This window comes from Drosophila navojoa, chromosome X, assembly GCF_054131105.1.
Source record: "Drosophila navojoa isolate 15081-1374.11 chromosome X, UAZ_NAV_1.0, whole genome shotgun sequence".
In the NCBI taxonomy this organism is placed as follows: Eukaryota; Metazoa; Arthropoda; class Insecta; order Diptera; family Drosophilidae; genus Drosophila; species Drosophila navojoa.
Window position 1 is genome coordinate 14,182,586 of NC_142895.1, and position 22,080 is coordinate 14,204,665.

At 41.8% G+C, this 22,080-nt stretch overlaps 2 protein-coding genes across 5 annotated transcripts in view; both read right to left on the reverse strand.

Moving 5' to 3' along the window:
* The window catches only part of Hers (Histone gene-specific Epigenetic Repressor in late S phase), a 54,336-nt gene extending 32,300 nt beyond the window's left edge, over positions 1-22,036 (reverse strand). The window contains exons 1-4 of one of the 4 annotated variants that reach the window (XM_089264261.1): positions 21,962-22,036; positions 20,745-21,120; positions 15,075-18,559; positions 13,403-14,017 (exon numbers count right to left, since the gene is read on the reverse strand). In XM_089264261.1, the coding sequence (XP_089120387.1) occupies positions 13,403-14,017; positions 15,075-18,531 (4,072 nt within the window). In that variant the 5' untranslated portion in view covers positions 18,532-18,559; positions 20,745-21,120; positions 21,962-22,036. Of the gene's footprint in view, positions 1-13,402; positions 14,018-15,074; positions 18,560-20,744; positions 21,121-21,787 lie in introns of all 4 variants that reach the window. The other 3 variants (XM_089264259.1, XM_089264262.1, XM_089264260.1) reach the window with 3 other exon arrangements.
* On the reverse strand, positions 1,145-3,040 carry LOC149090632 (uncharacterized). The gene is made up of 2 exons (XM_089265009.1): positions 2,076-3,040; positions 1,145-2,008 (listed from the first exon to the last, which is right to left on the reverse strand). The coding sequence occupies exon 1, from the start codon at positions 2,806-2,808 to the stop codon at positions 2,140-2,142; it is 669 nt and encodes a 222-aa protein (XP_089121135.1). The 5' UTR covers positions 2,809-3,040; the 3' UTR covers positions 1,145-2,008; positions 2,076-2,139.
* Positions 22,037-22,080: the final 44 nt, after the last annotated feature.

The window sequence follows — 22,080 nt, forward strand, 5'->3', positions numbered from 1 at the left end:
ACAGAGCGGCCAAGCGTGCAAAGGCCAACCATGAAGATCGCCCATGGAGCAGGAAGAGAGAGAGAGAGAGAGAGAGAGCGAGAGAGAGAGAGAGAGAGAAGAGCCCTGGTGATGATTAAGTGATCTGATAATCGAAATTGTCGACTCTGCCAAGAAAATGAATGACAAGTTCCTGTCAGCGCCCCCCGGGAGAGATAAAGTAGAGCAACCTGAGGCTAAATTGAGCGAGAATAGAAGGAGATAGTGCAAAGCGCTAAAATTTCACTTGCGTATTGTAAATACACACACATTTATACATATATATACATATTTATATGTGTGTTCATTAGTTATGTATGTATATACCGTAGTACTCATGAAATTATATATACAATAATGAATATAACAATTGTATAAAATCTGCATATAATATGTATAACATAGAAATAACATATGTATAACATGTGCATAACATATAGACTATATATGCATAACATAAATATAATATAAGCATAACATAGATATGTATAACTTACATAATATATAATACATATACATAATATGTATAACATATGCATAACATACATATAACACATGAGTCACATATGTATGTAACATATTGATTATATATGTATGCTTTACATATATACGGCATATACATAACATAGATATAACATGTGCATAGCATGTGCATAACATATAGATTATATATGCATAATATAGACTTAACAAAATGCATCCCATATACATATATAGCATATGCATAGCATAAATATTACATATGCATAGCACAAATATAACATATGCATGACATATATACTATATAACATATGCATAGTACAGATATAAAATATGCATAACATATATGTTATATAACATATAAATATCATACGCATAACATATATATAACATAGACATAACATATGCATCACATGTATGTATATACAACATGTGCATATAACATTTAACATATGCATAACATATATACTATATAACATATGCATAACATACATATATGTATACTATATAACATATGCATAACACAAATATAAAATATGCATAACATATATGTTATATAACATACATATTAATATCATATGCATAACATATATATAACATATGCATAACATATATATAATTTATAGTTTAAGTTCCTTAGAAGGCGAATCAAATCAAATGGAGTTGAATCGAGTACCCTTTGATTTTATTGACAGACGCTTCAGCAGGTTTTCTTTTCATTTCCCTCTTTATTTATTTATATTTTTGGCAGCCTGACTGTCAACCTTGACACACAAAACATTGAGTTTTGACAAGGACACGAAATCCCAAATGGCCAAAAACTGGCTGCAGTGGCAGTGGGCGTGTTCAGCCACGGACCAGTTGGCAGCCAGAGCTAAAGCAACAGCAGAAGCAGAGGCCGAAGCAGCAGCAACTGAGGCCGAAGCACCTGCTGTAGCTGTCCCTCTTTACCTGTGCAGCTTTGCACCTGCTGCCCCAGCTACAGGCAGCTAATTTGCCTAATAGAACAATTATCGACGCCTGCCAAGCTGCATGCTAATGCTAATGATGATGCTAATGCTAATGATAATGATGATGCATGGCCATCACAATAAACGAAAACAGTCTAAGGTTCAACAGTGAATTTTATTAGAGTTTTTCTTTGCATCATTGGATTGCAAATTTATGTATATAGTACGACACAAGGAATTTTCTGGTGTTGTGGCAAAGATGTGTCTATACGTATATATGGGAGCTATCCATCCATATGTGTAGCTTACTAATATACTGCAAATTTCGCCCGTCCGAGATTGAGGATGCAAAAATGGAAAAACCAAAAAAATGAAAAGTGTATATGTAAAAAAAAAATACGACTAAGTGACCAAATTATCCAGAAGCCTTGGAAGGACGCTCTCGTATTGAGAAGGTAAATCTGGCTAGAGTACAGATTTATGGATTTCACGGAATTCTCGGAACTCACAGAATGAGAGTCGAAATCAGATGGGATTTGGCGTTAGACTGGTCCTATTTCCTATGGAAAAAAATGAGGATTGAATGAAAATGAATGAAAATGAATGATATAGCAGGCGAGCACTTACTGTAAAGAGATGTTCAAAAACTAAAAACAACAACAAGAATAAAAAAAAATGACAGCGAAAAGAGTTAGTAATGTCGCGGTGCGTAGCGCAATAAGTAATTTATCTGTTCGATAGTTGGAAATTCCGACGGAATTTGACCGGCACGTACAAGGGCATTGGTGTTATTCATAGGGGGGTACATGAATTGATTGTGGTCTTGGGTGGCCAGCAGGAGTCCGATGGTACCGTTGCGTGTGCACCGATTAATGATATATTGAACTATTTTATTGAAGCTCAGTGGGACCGTATCCATGTGTGGTAAGAAGGCGCCATTGCCAAGCACTTCCATATAGACCTCGTTGAGGGCCTCGTTGAGGGCGTTCTCAGTGCGATGGCGCCAGTACATGATGGCAAAGATCAGAATGCCCGTCGAGACAAGCATTCGGAACGAGAAGGCCAAGATCATCGGATCAGGCAGGAGCTTGACCAGCAATCGATTGAAACAAGTCCACGGGTACGCCAGGATGAGACGTTGTACAACGAGGCCCATCGTCATATAGAGAAAGACGCCCACGCGATGACTGAAGGGCACCAACATCGTTGGATGCAACAAGATCATAATTACCGAGCAAATTAACATCATCGACGTTATGTCCGGGGCGTGCATATCCGGCTCTTTCAACGTGATGCCCCAGTAATGATCGCATATGGCAATGAGCGCTGTTAAAACAATCGGACCGTAGTTCAACTCCATTTTCGGGAAAATAAATAAATAAATATATATATATATATATATATATATATATATATCTATATTTTTTTTTTTTTTTTTCAAAAGACAAAAAAAATACGAAAAACCAACAAAAAATAGAAGAAGTAAATTTATAAAAATTTCTGATATTTTAGATGTGAATCGAGCAAAAGGATAGAGTAGAATGAATATTTCCCAAACTGGCCCCAGAATGGTAGCTCGAATTTCGTCAATGCCTACTAGGATACTAAATATCCGCCGGACTTATTTTGTCGTAAGGCGCAAACATTTAAGGAAAAGTAGGCGATTGAACTTCAACTCATATATATATATATATATATAGACATATCAGATACGTACTTATATACATATATAATCGAAAAATTTGTGAGAAAAATTGTAAGAAAATTTCCTTAAAGAGTCAGATGAAGTTGCCTGAGAAAATGAGCTAAATTTAACGTAGAATTCACAATCGTTCCGCGTGTTCTGTGCATAAGCTATACATTTTCGTATGCGATCCACATAGGACCCACACATAGTAACTCTTGTTGTTACATGTGTCTCATTTTTTATTAATACACATAAAATTTGAGAGATAGGATTTGAGATAGGATCCACAGAAACCACATTTGAGATCCACATGTGCTCGACTTGGCTCGAAATTCACAAAAATTACACATACATATGCTTACGCATATGTATAGGCGGCACATAGCATCCACATATGATCCACCTATGCGTATGCATGCCCTACAAACGATACACTTCAAAATGCATGTGTATAGGTGCCACATAGCATCCACACGCGATCCACATATGAGTCGCTTCATAATACGCATGCTCCACATGTGTAAAGGTGCCACATAGCATCCACATACGAGCAGCCTCAAAATACGCATGCCACATAGCATCCACACACGATCCACTTCACAATGCACATGATCCGCACATGTATAGGTGTCACATATCATCCATATAGGATCCACTGCAGAGTACACGCCTTCTCGCGTTCACATCGCCGCCTTTCGTCATTAGCTGCACGCTCTATATGCTGCTCGCAATATTACGTTCCACACTTGGCATCCACACACACACACACACACACGCACGCAATGCACAATGAACTCTCTAATTCGACGTCATTGCAATTATCCTGCACTCTGCCAGCACCCACACACACACACACACACAGAGAGAGAGCTCCTCCTGTGCATAGTTCTTCGCCCGTTTACCGTGTCAAGTCAAGCAAACGGAAGGCAGAGCATTTGCCTTAACAACCTGCATATGACAATGAGCGCTAATGGATGAAAGGCGACTGAATGGGGCGTCGGGGCGGGGCGGAGCTTACGAAAAGCCAAAGAAGGTGGCTGCAGATGCCAGATTCTAGGATGCTGGCGCACACAATGCCAAAGCGTTATGCACGCCTTCTGGCTGGCGGGAGGGAAAAAATAGGAGAAGAAGGAGAAAAAAATAAAGCCGGAAAAAAACTCAAATAGGCAACAAGGACGTGAAAATGTGAAAACGCGAAAATGCCAACGAGGCCAAAGAGGGCTCAAAAATGTCAAGGCCCTTAGGGTTTGATAACGCTGGCAACCCTTTTGGCACAGCGTCAGCGAAAGGACAATAACAATCCCGTTAAAATTCGATAGCAAATAACGACGAGAGAAGCGAGCTCTACGGGCACGGGCAGCCGAGGGGGGCGAGAGGGGGGGGGCTGCCCCCACGCCACCACCTGGATCGCTTGGCAAATAGATTCGTGGAATTGCGCATTCCGTCAACAGAAAAAGTGACTGAAAAAGTGACTGAACACACAAAGGCTTCCGCTCTTCCCCCTCATTTCTGTTTTCCAGCTGAACTTTCAGTTGACCTGGTCAATTCAGCCCGGAGTTATCCAACTCTGTCTTACTATAATTAAAAGTTTGCTTATGAGTCATTCAATTAAATATGAATCCATTATTAAATTTTGCATTTAATGCGATTAACTGCGCGAATCCAATCAAGAGAGCGAAATTTGATTCGTTTGATTTGGAAATATGCAAGTACATACATACATACATATACATACATATATATATATATATATATATATATATATATATATATATATATATGTATATATATTAATTTCTTAAATATTTTTTAATTAAAATTTATTTCTTTTCCTCCCAGATGTCTATTTGTGTCTACTTTCTCCCTCTCTCAGTACTCTGAATCTCTCCTCCCTCTCTCGTTCGATTTCTTCTGATCAATATATTATTCTCCTTATACATCATATATCCACTTTCCTCCTATCTTCCTCTTTTTCTCTCATATACATCTCTGATATATCCATATCTTTCTTTGTGAAACTCGACTGGTTGATGTATAATTTTTTACCTTCCTTTTCTCTAAATTCCTTCCAATCTATTGACTGATATCTTTAAACGGTAATTATTGACGATTGAAGCTAAGGTTGACTAATTCTTAAACGATTTCTCACCCTCACTCTCTCTCTCGCTGTCTCTCTCACTCCCCCTTTCCCCCTCTTGCTTGCTGGCTTTGCGTGTCAAATCAGATTCTGTGATTTCTGTGTTGTTGCTTTAAGCTTTGACACCTCTCAAGGTGTGTGAGTGTGAGTGAGGGAGAGGGAGTGCCTGTGTGGGTGTGGGTGCGTGCGATGTTTATCAAATAAAAGAAACACAAAACATATACACATACACACATACACACATGCTGCCAGCAGTCGTAAATGGCCAGTTAATTGTTCACGAGCTGAGGCACACGCACGACCCTAAGCTCAACAAATTTCCCATTCACATGGGGCGAAAGGGCGGCAGACAGAGTGAGCGAGGCGGAGGCAGCGAGTGAGAGGAATCAAACAGGTGCAAAGCAAACAACAAACAAAATGGCCAACGCCAACGCCAACGGAAACGGAAACGCAGCCATCAGCGACAGCCATGAACCGCAAAATTGAAATGTGCGTGCGGAGCAATTGGCCCAACACAGTGGGCCAATTACTGCTGTGTGCGTGCGTGTGTGTGTGTGTGTGTGTCCTTGCAGTCCCTTTGGATTTTTCATCAAAAGTCAACAGCTGCTGCTGCTCCTGCTGCTGCTGCTGCTGCTGCTGCTGCTGCCTCTGCTGCTGCTGCTGCTGCTGCTGCTGCTGCTGCTGCTACTCCTGCTGCTGCTGCTGCTCCTGCTGCTGCTGCTGCTGCTGCTGCTGCTGCTGCTGGCAGCATCCTGACTGAAGGCCAGCAACATGAATAACGTATGTAAATTCGATTTCTATTCTTTTTGTTGTGCATCGAGTTCGCTTTAGCGATGCTCCACTGTGGCTTTCCATTGCGTTCATCGCTCAACACTCTCAAATTGACTGCCAGCAATTGGATTGGCTTAAATGCAATTCGCTTGCCAATCGGAAAAAAAATAACTAAACTCCAAATTGAATTGGCTTTTGCATCGTATTGGAAAGAGTTTCAACTGCGATATATGTATATGAGCCAATATATGGATATGTTTGCATATAATTGTTAATGTCAATAGTTAATATACGTGCATACATATTTATATATAGATTTACATATGTAACTTTACACATTTTGTACAGTTTTAGAGCCACTGTGCAGATATCTATAGGATAGAGGAATGACAACTATATCTTCTATTAGATAGAGCTTTCAAATTTGGCAAATCTATTTCCTTCTGAACAAGCCAAAACTCTATTAGTAGACAATACTACGCTCTATATACCTACTATATCAGGAATAACTGAAATTATTTCAGCATCTAAAGAGTTGAAATTGGATATATACATATGTATTTTAGAGTGGAAGACCACGACTATATTTAGATATATTTAGATATGTACCACACCTATTGGCGAATAGAATAATGGAGCTAGCATAACAGTTAACGTTAAGATACCCTATAGATCGATAGACGTGGCAAACTTAAAATTAGGATGGGTATTACTTAATTTTCTATCGAAAATATAAAAAAAAATAAGATAAATAATTATTTAATGTAATGTTTTAGAGTTACGAATTTTGTATTGTATTGTATGGTAAAGTATATTATATAATACATGATTATATCATAATTATAAATTATTATTATATAATACTATAATCATATAATATATAATTTGTAATTATGATATTATATTATATGATTATATTATTATTATATAATGACATATATAATTTATAATTATGATATAATCATATAATAAAATTATATGTTATATGATTATAGCATTATTATATATTATATATTATATATTATATATTATATATTATATATTATATATTATATATTATATATTATATATTATATATTATATATTATATATTATATATTATATAATATATGATTATATCATTATTATATATATTTCATATCATATATATATATAAAAAATTGAGAATTTATATAATATTTAATATTGATATAACATATTTCTTTTTTTTTTTTTTTGAAAAATATTTGTCCCAAATGAAAAATAGGCATATTTATAGAGTTACTTGAGTTCCGTTTTTGTTTTCTACTTATCCAAGTGCTAGATCAAAAACGTTTCAACGCTCTAAACTATTTATGCAACATATGTATATAAATATATATGTATATGTGTGTGTGTACGCATCTAGAAATGCATCTATGTATGTATGTGTTTATGTTGTCGCTGCTGTGGACTTAATAAACTGCCAGAGCTAATCATTGTGTCAGTTAGGCAATCTCGACATGGGGACATGGAACAGGTCACGTTTGCTTGCTAGCCGGGCAGGCTATCATGTCTCCGAAATTTCTCCCAGTTGCATGACACCTCACCTCCTGCTGCTCCTGCTCACAGTGCTGCCCTCTTTCTGGCCGCCTCCTGGCAAATCCACACTCACTTTTTTATGTGTCACGTTGAGTTATTTTCAACGCGAATTTTCGAAATTTATTTGTCGAACATTCGCTGCGCCTGTGGCCACCATCAGCTGATGATGGCAGACAGCAGGGGTGGTGGCAGGGGGGCTGAGGGAATTTGTATTTTTCGATATATGTATGTATGTATGTATATATGTAGACATATGCATTCCCGTTCGCATTCACATTCTTCTGACGTTGCTTTTCTCTCAATGCATACGCGCTTCTTTTTCTTTTTTACTCTCTGCTCTTCTTCCACTTCTTCTCCTTCTTCTTCTTCTTCTTATTCACTGTGGTTTGTTTTCTTCTCTTGTTGCTGTTTCGTATGCTCATTTTGTGCTTTTTGCTTTTTTGGACATTGCCAGCGATGGCATTTTTGTGGCCTAAATGCAGACGGCTGGCAGAGACAGGGACAGTGCGGTGGGCAGGGGGGAGGAGGGGAAACCGAGAATTGGTTGTTGCAATGTGTCAGCGCCAGTTGTCTCAATGAATCTGTTTACATTTTCCACATTGTTGTCTCGCTCTCTCGCTCTGGCTGCCGCCGTCTGGCGCTGTTGCCTCTGTCGCTCTAGTTAAATGTGAAGCTTTGTGCCTGTCTGTGTGTGTGTGTGTGTGTGTGTGTGAGTGACTAGCACTGATAGCTGATAACAGTTAGGAGCTAAGAGCGAAGCGAGCGCTGAGCAAAATATAGAGGAGAAGACTTAAAGCAAAGCAGGCAAAAGACACCGCCCACTGGCGCAACTTTTTGCAAGCTTGCAAGAGATTCTAAGCAAACACACACACACACAGACACACACATGCTTGACCGAAAAGCACCGTTAAACGGTGACAGACTCAGCACAAAAAGCAGTTGCAACCAACAGCAGCATCGGCAGCAACAACAACAATGCCAAACAAAAAACTCGAACGAGTTGCCAGCGCTGCCGATGTCTTCTAATAAAAACCGGGACGGCTACAACGAAAGCAGCAGGAAAATTGTTCAAGAAAATTCTTAAAAGAAATTAGTAAAAAAAAATCTTAATGCATACATACATATATGTATAGTATATATGTATGTACATACATATATAAAAACAAAAGCAACAAAAGCAGCTGCAGCAACAACAACAAAAACTGAAACTAAAACAAACGACGACAGCGATGCGATACGATTTTCTGCCGTTAGCTTTTTATGCGGCGCACAGCGTAAAGCTCAACGTCTCGAGAGCCGCGCCAATGCAAGAGAGTGCAAGATGCGAGAGCGTCAAAACGGTATGTGAAAAAGAGAGCGCTTAAAAGTGAAGAGCGCAGCAAGAGCCGCTACTTGTCGCTCGCTGCTGCGACTGCTGCTGCTGGTGCTGTTGGCGCTGCTGCTGCAGTGCCTTCCCTAAAGACGGCAAATGCAGCGAATAAAAGTCAGAATGTCACCCGACAAATGTGTCGCAAATGATTTTGTGAACGTAACGACATCAATGAGGATATGTATTAAGATTTTTATGTGAATTGAATAAACTGTATTTGCATATGTTAGCTGATCAATTTAAATGTAATAAGAATATGAACCTGCAAGGGCAGAAATTATAACAGTATATAGTTTACACATTAATATTTGACGATTATAAAATATTAATATATGCATATGGATTTCATATTTGCTTAAAATCTATTGAATTGACATTAATGTTAATATGTTGAATTTTAAATAATTTTGTAGTTAGTAGATAATTATTTATTATCTTTATTATGTATCAAATATGATTACTATTTAGTAAATAATTATTTATTATTGATTATTTCTTTTTAATAATGAATAAATGTTTTCAGGTTATAATATATACATATATTCATTTTGCACAGTATTTTCATTTAATTTTTTACGCGTGCGACGCTTTTGTCGCCTGTTTTTCATACACGAAGAGAATTTTAAGCCGCAATCGCAATAATGTCGTCATCCGGTGCTTTTCTAGCTTTTTCTCAATAGAATAGAAGAATAAATGCACACAAAAAAAACCTCTGTAGCAACAAAAAAAGCGTAAGCGAAAGAAAAATATCCAGAGAGAGAGGCAGAAAGAGAGCGAGCAAGAAAGTGTGTGTGCTTGTATGGGATGGCAGAGGTGGGAAGGAAAATAACGTGGCGCAGTTAAAAAATTGCGTTGTTTATAAATCAGCCTCAATTAAAATTAACTGAAAAATGCAACGCTAATTAGATCTGCGGTCAGCACTAAGCTTGGGGCATTCAACGTCTGCGGCGATGGCGGCTCCTGGATTCGAATCAGCCGACAGCAACACGCGGACAGCGAAACACGAAGCATGAAACCGGCCGGCATTTTGGGCGGGGCGGCGCGCGCGGCAACGTGTATTATTTTAAGCACTCATACATATAAAAAATTTATACATACATACACATTCACGTACGTACGTATGTGATTTACAATCTGCGGCATTTGTTTAATAACAATTAAAATAATAGCAGCAACAACGACGGCAAACGAAACAAGCCGACAAATGTAGCGAACAAGCATGACAATAATTGCCATTTGTTGTTGCTCTTGTTGTTTTTGTTAATATTGTTGTTGTTGCTGCTGTTGACTTGCGAAACAACGACGAAGCACAGCACAATAACAGACAGAACAGCAACAAAAAAAGAATAACAACAACAATTATCTGTGAACAGCACGCGCGGCACACGTTACGTATACGCAATGCAATTCATGACTCGCCCGCTCATCATACGATAAACACCATCATAAGCAACGCGATTATCATTGGATGTCGTCATTATCATCTTCGTATTCTAACCACAAACGGCGCGTCGTCGACATCGTTTGCCGTCGCCGATTCGTTACGTTACGTTGTCGTCCCGACGTCTAAATGAGCACTAAAACGTAACTCGACGCAGACGACGCCGGCCAACCGGCACTGTCAAAAAAAAAGAAATAATAATAATAATAATAAAAAAAAAGCAAATGAAGAAAAAAATACAACAAAACTATCCCTGCTGCACTCTCTGGACGCTTTTATGCTCTCACACTCACTCGTTCTCATTCTCGCTCTCGCTCTCTGTCTCTGTCCCTCTGGCGGCTTTCAGCAGCTTGTAACAGAGACGCAGCAGCCAAAGGAAGCAGAGGCAGCGACCGCAGCTTTTTGAGGGCGTCAGGGCGTCAGGACTAACGGCAGCGCAGTGCGCTCTCATTTTTACGTACGTGCATGTGTGTGTGTGCGTGTCTGTGTGCGCGCGCTTCAGCATGGATGAACGAACGTCAAATAGAACATGTGCTAATGAATTATCAACTGTCGGCAAAGCGTAAACTGCAAACAGTTACGGCTGACATGGCGACGAATGGACAAGGATAAATGAATGGATGTGAGGATTATAATGAAAGACATGCACAGACATACCTACGTATATGTGCATAGAACAAACGTATGTATATATTTACAAATGCAAACACACACACACACGCACACACATACATACATAGATGCGTGTGTATGTGGGACAATTGAAACGCTAGCCTACTTAACAGAGAGGGCGTGCGAGCGAGACGAAGGGCGAGAGAGTGTGTGCGTGTGTGTGCATGTGTTTGACTGCAATCAACACCAACTGAATAACAGCTTAATGGACGACTGCATGCGTTCTAAACGCATGCACAAACGTGTCACGAATCAATTTTTAAACTGATTGACACCGCACATGTGTCATAAGTTTATGACTTATTGATCGAATGGCGGGGCAAATTGATTTCAAAGGGCGTGGGAAGTGTTAAAAGAATAATCGATAAATCGATGCATAAATAATTACTCAAGACCTTAGGCATAGATCAAGCGAAGCCCACTATGACTGCTTTTCGCTTATAAATAATCGATTTGCCTATCGATAGACAGACCAAGCATTAACCTTGGGCCAGTCCACTCAATAAATCATCTACAGCTGCTGAAATTTAGACAGTGTTAACTTGGCTATGAATGCATGGCGCATAGTTTGTCTACTGTTGCTAAACATACATACATATAAATATGCATTTTTTCTATATGTGTGCGTGTGTGTGTGTCTGTACCAAAAGGTAAATGACATCAATGGAGGTTGGCTGACTCCGCAGTTGCCGTCGCTAGCTGCACTAACTGCTGCTGACAGCGACTGCGACGGCGACGGCGACTGAGGCAGCGGCAGCGGGAGCGAATGCAGCGTGTTTACTTTTTGCTTGCATTCTTTGGTCTCTGGTCTCGGTTTCCGTTTGCTGCTTGCCTGCTTACAGTTTCCGGCTTTGGCCAACACTTTTACACACACACACACATTCACACAGCTTCAGAGTTTCTATGCGCGCCCCTAAATGTATGCACCGTTTTTTTTTTTCGATTTTCAAGCAGCCTTCTCCAAGCGCTGCAGATGTGCACTGCCCATGGCAACTAATACAGACACACGACGCACACACACACACACACATTCATATACCCCTTGAAGTTTGTGAAGCTTTGGCAAGACTCTTTAATAACTAATCAGAGCCAAAAAGTGGGCATCGCCTGGCGGGCAATCGGGCCAAGTTCTGCGTCGTGTTGAAAACTTTTTGGAAACACCAGAAATTGCCGTTCATTGTTTGCTGATAACTGAAATCAATGCAGGCGTGGCATGTGGGGCGTGGCAAGACAATGTTCAAGTTTTTGGCCCTTTGCCAACTGAAAACTGAAAACTGAAAATCCTATTTGTTGTCGAAAGCCAAATGCTCTCTATTTCTAGTACCATTTGCCATTGAGCTTAGCCTGAAGCGTTTATTGACAAAATACGGCCAAAAGAGATAGAAGAAGAGCGAACGTAGGCTATTTAGTTTGCTGACAATTGACAAATGAGCACATATACACGTATAGCTGAACGTATTTATATATAGTATGTATGTACATATGTTGACAAACAGCACATTCGGAACAAAATGGCATTGGAACAGCCATTAGCTATACAATAATATATTTTTCTAAAAAGTATTACGGATACTCTGATAAATCCAGATAGATAGATATGTACCTATAACATGTGAAACAAAGTGGAAATGGAACACTTATATGTGCATACATACAGAAGCTGATATTGCTATGTTGTAGAAGTCAATTGCTTACTAAATCAGCTCAATTAACTTGAGCGGAATGAAGTGGAAATGGAACACACATAAAAATTATATACAATACACAAGTGTATTAAAAGTAACTTAAAAATTTCCACTAGCATTGTAAATGTATTTTATATTCTTGTGGAACAAATGGAAACTGGAACAGATTTTAAGAATTTAATGCATATAGCTGCTTTTTACATAGTATAAAGATCTAGTATTCTACAAATACATACAGAACAGCCTCCTTAGATTGTGTGCAACAAAACGGAAATGGAACACACATGAAATTAATCATTTCTGCATAGAATTTTCAAATGCTTCTCCGATTTAAGCATTTAATGTCGCACAAATTGGAATTGAAACACACTCGTAATATTTATATGCACCTACATATGGAGTTATATACGTATTATCCCACACTCAAATAGTTTCATCTCGGTATTGCATATAGTTCGTACGTCTGCATACTTTTGATACCCTTCCCTTGTTAACGAATACAACAAAAGGCGAAATTTGAAATTGATTTTTTGTATATATATATATTTTTTTTTTTGGGAGGTTTTTTGGCCAACCATGGATAAAGTTTAGCATGTGGAAAATATTGGTCGCTTTGAAGCTGAGGGACTTACCGCTGGGATCATGATGCGGGGGCGGCTGCTGCTGGTGCTGCTGATGATGATGATGGGGATTGGGCGCACAGAAGGCGCTCGAGCCGCCGCCCAGCGTCGGTGGCACTCCGGCGGGCGGCGGCGGCGGATATGCACTCGCCCGATACGAGGGCGGCGGCGAGCCAACGTCACAGCGGTCCGGCGGCACGGCCGGCGGACCCACCTGCGGCGGCGGCGGCGGCAACGGACCGTAATGGCCCTGGGGCGGCGGCCCGCCATAGTGATGAGGCGGCGGCGGCGGCGGTGGACCGCCATGATACTCGGCCGCCTGCTGGTAGTGATGGGCGTGCGCCGCATGCGCTGCATGGGCGGCGGCATACTGATGCTGGTGGTGCATGTGCAGCACACCACTGCCCGCGGGCGCCAGCTGGTGGGCGTGATAGGCGGCAGCGGCAGCGGCCGCAGCTGCCGCAGCGGCTGCATACGATGGCGGCGGCGGTCCATGATGATCCGGCGGCATGTGCTCCGTGTGCAGGCCCAGATCCGGAGCATGGTACATGCCCGCACTGAGTGGCTCGCCGGGCAGCAGGACATGCGGCGCCGGCGCCTGCACTGGCAACGGCGGCGAGCTGTGAGCTGTAGAAGGATAGAAGTAGAGGATAGATGGATATAGTAAGTAGAGGATAGATATTATCAATCATGTTATCAATAGGTCTGATTTGGGGATAATCTATGTATGTATGGCAAAAAAAGTTTCTAATGAGGTCTGTTCATAAGCGATCTGGCATCTCTGTCAAAAGATATAAGGCTGCCAGATGGGTCAGTCGAATAGGAACAGCCCTATACATCTATATATATTATCAATTGGTAATATCTGCGAATATCAGATATATACAAATATTTTCAACAGGCCTTAGTCATTGTGATTGAGTCCGTGGCAATTTTCCCGCTTTCAGCTGACATTACGCATTGGCTGATTAGTTAAAATCAACTGCAAGTAACTGTATTTAACCATATAGAACTACAAGAAGCTCAGTCCCCATAAATAGATACGCCTCTCTCTATCCATCTGCTATTTATATTTGTGGAATCTTTCTAGGCACATTCAATTATTATCGGTCTTAATGCATTAATTTGATTAGTTTTTATACCCTGAACCCATTGAGCATGGGAAATCTGGAAATGCAATGTATATAACTGACAGAAGGAGGCGTGGCAGACCGCGTAAGGTACATATATTCTTGATCTGCACAACGAGCTGAATCGATTTAGCCATGTCTGTATGTCTGTCCTTTTATCCATTCGTTCGTTCGTCCATCCGTCCGAATGTATGAACGCGTCGATCTCAGAAGATATAAGAGCTAGAGACTTGATATTTTTGTTGTAGGTCTGTGTATACCACGCGCATATCGAGTTTGTTTAAAGAAATCAATAGCTACTCCCGTTATTTTGTTATCGATTAAAACCCATTTCGTAAATTAGTTATAAAATTATATCTCCTACATCTTTAAAGCTAGACTCTCCAAATTTCTTACATAGATTCATGTGCAATTTATAGATTTTCGAATTTGGCAATAATCGAGATGGACTCCAGAGGACATAAAAGAGGATCAATTAATCGAAGAAACCACCCTAATTATGATGATATTGAAACCACCCCAATTATGATAATATTGAAAGGTATTGTACTCACCCTCGCTGAGTCCGGAACTGGCGCCCGGCGGCAGCATGCTGGACAGTGCGCTGAGCGGCGTATAGGATTTGGGTGGCTCGACGGAGCCGGGTCGCAGCAGCCGCTCCTCGGTGACGCTGGACTGAACACGATATTGCATTTTGCAGTAGGCCTCCTGGGCGGCGCCATTGCTGGCATTCACATAGACGCCGGTGATGGTGACGTCCGTGTCCTGGACGATGACCACACTGGATGAGGTCGGACGGCTGCAGTCCTTGGCATCTTTGGCGCTGCTCGAGTCGCCGCGATACCCAGTCGTTGTGATGGTGGTATCCGTATTCGTTTCCTTCGTCTCCTTGGAGTACTTGGAGTCGTTGCTCTCCTCAATCATGTTGCTCTGCGGCTTATTGCTCAGCGCCGCATCCTTCAGTTCCTTCAGCTCTTTGGCCTCCTTCGATTCGCGCGTTTCCCTCGGCTCCTTCGGCTCCTTTGGCTCCTTCTTGATGTGCAGCACCTCGGCCTGTGCTTGGGCTGACTTCGTCGTGTTCGATTTGCTGGACGACGATGCCGATGCGGATGCCGATGCGGATGCCGCTGCGGATGCGGATGCCGATGCGGATGCTGATGCCGATGTCTTTGTCACCGCCGGCTTGATAATCTCCAGCTCGTCATAGCTCTCGAAGCTGCTGCAATCGCTGGCCAGATTCTTATCCAAGTGCCGCTCCACCTCGTAGGTGGCCGCCACGATCGCGCTGGCATTCAGGCTGGCCATGCGCTTGCGCGCCAATATACCCTTGTAGTCGCCAATCAGCTCCTCGTGGAAGGCGCTCTTGCGCTTCTTGGGCAGCTGCTTGGGCGGCGGCTTTGATTTCTCTTTGTCCTTGTCCTTGTCTTTGTCCTTTGACTTGCTCTTGTCGTCATCCTTCTCCTTCTCCTTCTCTTTCTCCTTGTCCTTGTCCTTGTCCTTGTCGTCGTCAGCATCGTCGCTGTCCTCCGGCTGAACCCTTTTGTTGGGCTTCTTCTTTGACTCCGTGTCGTTGGGCTTCTTGGCGGGCGCTTTCTTCTGCAGCTTCTTCTTCTTCTGCTGCTGGAGACGCTGCAGCTGCAGCTCCTCCGCCTCGCTGTCGCTATCGAGCTCCCAGTGCTTGCCCACGCCACGCCCACCGGTCACATGGCGCAGCTCTCGCCGTGGCTCCACCACAGCCGCATTGGCCTTCTCCGCATCGCCCCTATCCCGATCCTTGCCCTTGTCCCTATCCTTATCCTTGTCCTTGTCTCGATCGCGATCTTTGTCCTTGTCTTTGTCCTTGTCCTTATCCTTGTCCGGCGGCATATCGCCGCGATTGTTGTCATCATCGCTGCCGTCCAGCGTCCGTATGCGCGGCGGCTGCTGCGTCGCCTTCGACAGGCCCAGCTCGTGGGCCGTGCGCGACTCGTTCTCGTAGAGGCACTGCACCTTGGCCAGCGCATTCAGCGAGGCCATGCGGTGCCGCTTCGCCCCATAGCTGCTCAGCTTCTTCTCGTCCTCCGAGTCGCTGCTCTCCGAGCGGGAACTGTCGCTGGCCGCTGCCGGCGGCGTTGGCTGCTTCGCTTTGCCGCCCGTTGGCTTCTTTTTGCCAGCAGCAGCTGTTGCTGTTGTTGCGGCTGCTGTTGTCGTTGATGCTCCAGCTCCTGCTCCCGCTCCTGCTCCTCCTGCTGCTGCTGCTGCTGCTGCTGTCGGTGCTGGCGTGGGCGTATTTGGCTTACGTTTGATCTGCTTCTTGTTGCCGCCTTTGGCAGCGCTGGGCTGCGGCTCAGGCGGCGCCTCCGCAACTGCGGCAACAGTTGGCGTCGTCTGCTCCGCCGTCTCCTTCAACTCCTTCAACTCCTTGGCCTCCTTGGCCTCCTTGGCATCCTTGGCCAGCAGCCGTTGCTCGAGCTGCTTCAGCGGCTTGTTGTCCTCGTCGGAGAAGTCGCGCAGCTCCTTCAGCGCTGGCAGCACCATTTTGATCGGCTCCTCGTCCTCCGATCCCGACTTGAAGTCGTAAATATCCTTGGCCGCGCTCAGGCTGGCGAGCGCCGTTTTGCTGCAGGCCTGCTGCAGTCGCGCCTTGCTCGCCGATGTTTTACTGTACTTGATTTTGGGCCGCTGCTTGGCCGGCGTTGACTCAATGGGCGTGGATGCAGGTGTGGGTGTGCGCGTCGGTGTGGGTGTTGGTGTTGGTGTGGGCGTCGGCGTGGGCGTGGGTGTGGCTGCGGGTGTGGGTGTGGGTGTCGCTGCCGGCGTGGGCGTATGCGCTGGCGTGGGCGTGGCTGCCGTTAGAGGCGTCTGTGTGGTATTGATCTCCTCCAGCTCCATCTGCACCGGCTCCGTATTGGAATCCAGCTGGGCGCGTGTCTTTGCTTTGCTGGACTCGGTTTCACACGGAGTTGTTGTTGTTGTTGTTGTTGCAGGAGTTGTTGCTGCTGCTGCTGATTGCAACTTTTTGCCACCCCTGGCCACAGCTGCTGCAGCGCGCTGCTTTTCCTTTTTCGCTGCCGGCGTCTCGGCCGACTGCGACGTTGGCGTCTGCTGCTGCTTCTTGGGCGTCGCCTTTGTCCCCTTGCTGGACGGCGGCTCCAGCTTGGCCTTCTTGGACGACTGTTTGGCGCCCTTGGCGCCAGGAGATTCTTTGCTATCGCAATGAGCATCCTTTGGCTCGCCTAATACTGCCTCCGGTTCCTTGGACTTTTCCTTGTCTTTCTCTCTTTCTTTTTCCCGTTCCCGTTCCTTTTCCCTTTCCTTTTCTCGCTCCTTCTCCCTCTCGCGCTCCCTCTCCGCTCGGCTTGACTCATTGTCCGCCCGCTGGCGCTTCACATTGAACGGCTTGCCCGGATTCAGGCTGGCTATCACCTTGACCGCCGCCGCCCGCGATTTGGTCTTCACGTTCTCCGATATGGAAGACTTGAGGCCCTCGCCTATGCGCTCCTCGCCGCTGGGCAACAGATTGTCAAAGCCATGGATCTTGATGTCCAGACTCTTCAGCATCTTGTTAATGGCTCGCGCCTTACCATCCTCCTGCCGCTCCTCTGCGGACAGTTTCGGCGTCGTCGAGCTGCCAGCTTTATCAGCAGCCGTTGTTGTTGTTGTCGATGCTGTTGTTGCAGCAGCAACTGTTGCTGTTGCTGTTGCGGTTGTTGCTGCTGTTGTTGTTGTTGTTGTTATAGCACTTGATGCCGTTGACTGCTGTCGCTTTGCTGCTGCTGCTGACGTTGTCGCTGTTGCTGTTGTTGTTGTTGTTGTTGTTGTTGTTGTTGTTGTTGATGTTGCTTCTGCCTCGGCTTTGCTACTCTTTTTATCATCCGGTTCGTCCATTAGCTTCTGCTGCTTGCCAATGCTGCGCTTCTTAGCCGTCGACGTCGCTGCCGATGCCGATGCCGATGGCGACGACGCAGCGGCAGCAGCATTTGTGGCACGCTGCTGGCGTTCAGCGACGCTGGAACGCTTCTTCGGACCCATTTCCTATGCGCTGCCCCAGAGCAAGAGACTGGTGTGTGAAAGGAGGAGAGTAAAACAAACAGATAGAGAGAGAGAGAGAGAGAGAGAGAGAGAGAGAGAGAGAGATAGAGAGATAGATATTATAATATGGCACAAGAGAAAGCTTCATGTTATATATGTTAAGCGTAATTATAATATTAAATATGATATAATATTAGATATTCATAGAAAACATAATTATATATATAACTTTACAATTTAATTGCATTTTTTGTATATTTATATTTATATATATATTTGTCTTTTTATTTATTTATTTATTAATTTTTTTTATACTATTTATATATATATTTCTATTTTTATTTATTTTATTTTTATTTTTTTTTATTTTATTTTTATTTTTATTTTTTTTATTTATTTATTTTTTTTTTTTTTCAACTAAAGGTAATTAAGTTAATATATATCTATATACATATATATATTTCTTTCTTTGTATTTTTCGTATTTAAACTAGCTGCTGTACGAAAACTGTCTGAATTCACTGTGCACTGAAACTTTTGACATGCGCTTTCAAATTGTGCTTTTTTTTTTTTTACCACGCTCGAGAATATTCGAGAAGGCAGCCAACAAGTGGCTTAGTTTTTATGTTTAGGGATTATAAATATTTTATATAGATTTTAATCGATTAATGATTTGAAATTAATTTGAACTGAGTACATTTTCGGAGAGCTTAAGGAAAGAGGGACGTAGAGATAGTCGTAAATGCTTATGCTGGTTAAGATTATCTAAGAATGCTGGAATTTCCAATAGGTAATTCATGAAGGGAACAGAACTCGCGGTTCCTATAATATAGGCCCTATATAGATTAGTTTATATATATACATGTATTTCCTTTTCTTTAAATATCATTGTCATTAAGAGATTCCAAAGTATTTTTTGAAATGAAACCCAAAATTATGAGTAAATGTCTCAAAAAAAAATATATATATATATATTCATACATATTTTAGTTAACTTTAGTTTAGACATAGTCAATCATCATTTAGGCGAATATGAAATACGAATGTTGAACATTCAGAATGCATAAAACCAATATGCTCTCTACGATCGCTGAACGAGTATCAATACATATAGTATATAATAATAATATAATATATATATGGTATATCAATATACGCATAGAAAGGGCCTGTTAGAGAGCCACCTCATATTCTATCCTGATCTACATCAAGCAACAATCAGTGCTCAGCTATCATAGTTGATTTTTATCTTCTATCCATAGACTTACATAATATATATATGTCTGATGGAGCACTTTCTACTATCCCAAAGGAGGCAGCTGGATTGAAGCAACTTTTCACTTCACTTTGCTTCGCTTTTAATTACGTTCCGCCCACATTTCTCATTTTTCTTCCCCATTTTTTTTGGTTCAAGTGTCGGCGCGTGACAAACAATGAAAATGTTAGGTGAAGTCGGCAAAGAGTCCAAGCTGACTCGAGATTTCAACGACATTTTAACAAAGGACTCTTCCAGTCAGAAATTTAAATATATTTTATGTTACTTCCATTGAAATGTGTTTGAAAGTTTTAAAAATTAATTTGAAGTGAATAAAAGCGTATAAGATAATATATATATGAATGAAATATAAAATAAATCTATTTTTTTATTAAATTTTTTTTTATATTAAATTTAAATCTTTAAGTTTCTTATTTGATTTTAATTCCAAATTTATTTAAGTGAAAATATAATATAATTAAATAATTATAAACAAAAAAATACATATGTATATGTATATCTAATCCTACTATACTTAACAGTACTGTATATATCACGTACATCATGTACATATATGTACATACATTCCTAGTCATCTAAATAACGCTTGAGGCATAGTATATCTCAGCCGAACGTTAAGATAAGCAATGCTAAGAAGATAGCAGAATGCAAATGAATGTATTTAATGTAATGCAAATAATACCTGTTAATCTAATTAACACCTGTTTTACTAGTAGCTCCTCATAATGCCTTAATAATACTACCTGCTTTAATAATACTACATTATAGTAAGCAGATAATATTGGATTTGGCTTGCAGGCAATTGCGCTGGCTTAAGCTGGATCTCTCTTCACCTAACACGCACACACACACAGCGACACATGTGCTTGTGTGTGTGTGTGTGTGTGCAAGCCTGCAAGTCAAGCTCTAAAGTTACAGTTACATGCAAAGATATTTACCTTAAGCTCTCGCTCGCTTGCACTCGCGCCTTCCTTGCGGTTGGCTGGCGGGCGGGCGGGCGCGCACGCTCTCTTTCTCACTCCGTCTCTGTCGCACTCTGTGTTTGTTTGTTTTGCTATTTTTTCTTTCTTGTGTGTATTATTTTTTGTTGTTTTCGTTTTAGGTAAGCTGGGAATACCAGTAACAGTTTAAGCCAAAACCATTTCTAGGCATTGGCAGCAGCAGCGCCATTTGCTTGATGAGCCGCTTAGGCGTTGGCGCTGTGCAGTTGCAATTTATGAATTTGTTAACTTAAGTAATTGTTTTTGTTTGTATTATTTTGATTTGATTCTCTTTTGATTGGTATTGTTCTCAGTGATCTTGCATTTTGATGGCCTATAAAATATGCAACACTTTTTTTTGTTAGTAACTCGACATAAACGAACACGTTTTTTTTTTCTTATTCAAAATAGATTTTGTCATAATTTATGCATTACAACGACGGCGGCGGCAGCAGCGGCTGTTGCAAGCGTTTTATGCAAATGCGCCAACACTCACGTACACACAATTACACACTCACAGATACGCACACGCACACGCACAAACGAAATCTCTCTCACACACACGCACACATATGCATGTAAGTTAAAAAGTTACAAGACATTTGTTTACGCTCGCTCAATTGAGACGATATGGCAACACTGTGCGCGTAGTTTGCTCACGTATACATACACAGACACATATAATACATATACAGACACATTGTGGGCATTGGGCACATTGCTAAAACATCAACAAAAGAAAAAAATGAAATTAACGCAACCAACAAAACAGACGCACGCACACATACACTCAACTACGAAGATACACACTGGAGTGCTATTAACAGAGCTCTATTAAAAACTCTCAGTTATTTTATCTCATTTATAAATTGTAGTACTTTAGATTTGTATTTTCAAGCAAATTTACAGCAACAACAGAAACAAACAGGCACACACACACAACCATATACACATATGTACACAATACGAGCATTGGGGCGAACGCCCGCCCGCTTGCGTACACAATTTAATGATGCAGAAGAGCTCTCTTATTGGAAGTAAATTGCCTTGCGGAGTAGTTATATGCATTTCTTGTTAATTCCATTTACACATTCAAAATTCAATAAACTAGAAAAAAAAACAACAAAAATATTATAGAATAACAGCAGCAGCTGCCGTTGCCAAAGCACACGCACACGCAGCGAAAATTTTTTAACGCGGACGCTCGACACACACGCTCACGAGCATCTTATCAGACTGGCGCTCTCTTTAGCGATGGCTAAACACAGCGATACATCGCGAACCATTTGGGATG

What these genes read in the sequence shown, in the direction of transcription:
- LOC149090632 (XM_089265009.1), bottom strand. Translation starts at nt 2,808, where the DNA reads ATGGAGTTGAACTACGGTCCGATTGTTTTAACAGCGCTCATTGCCATA.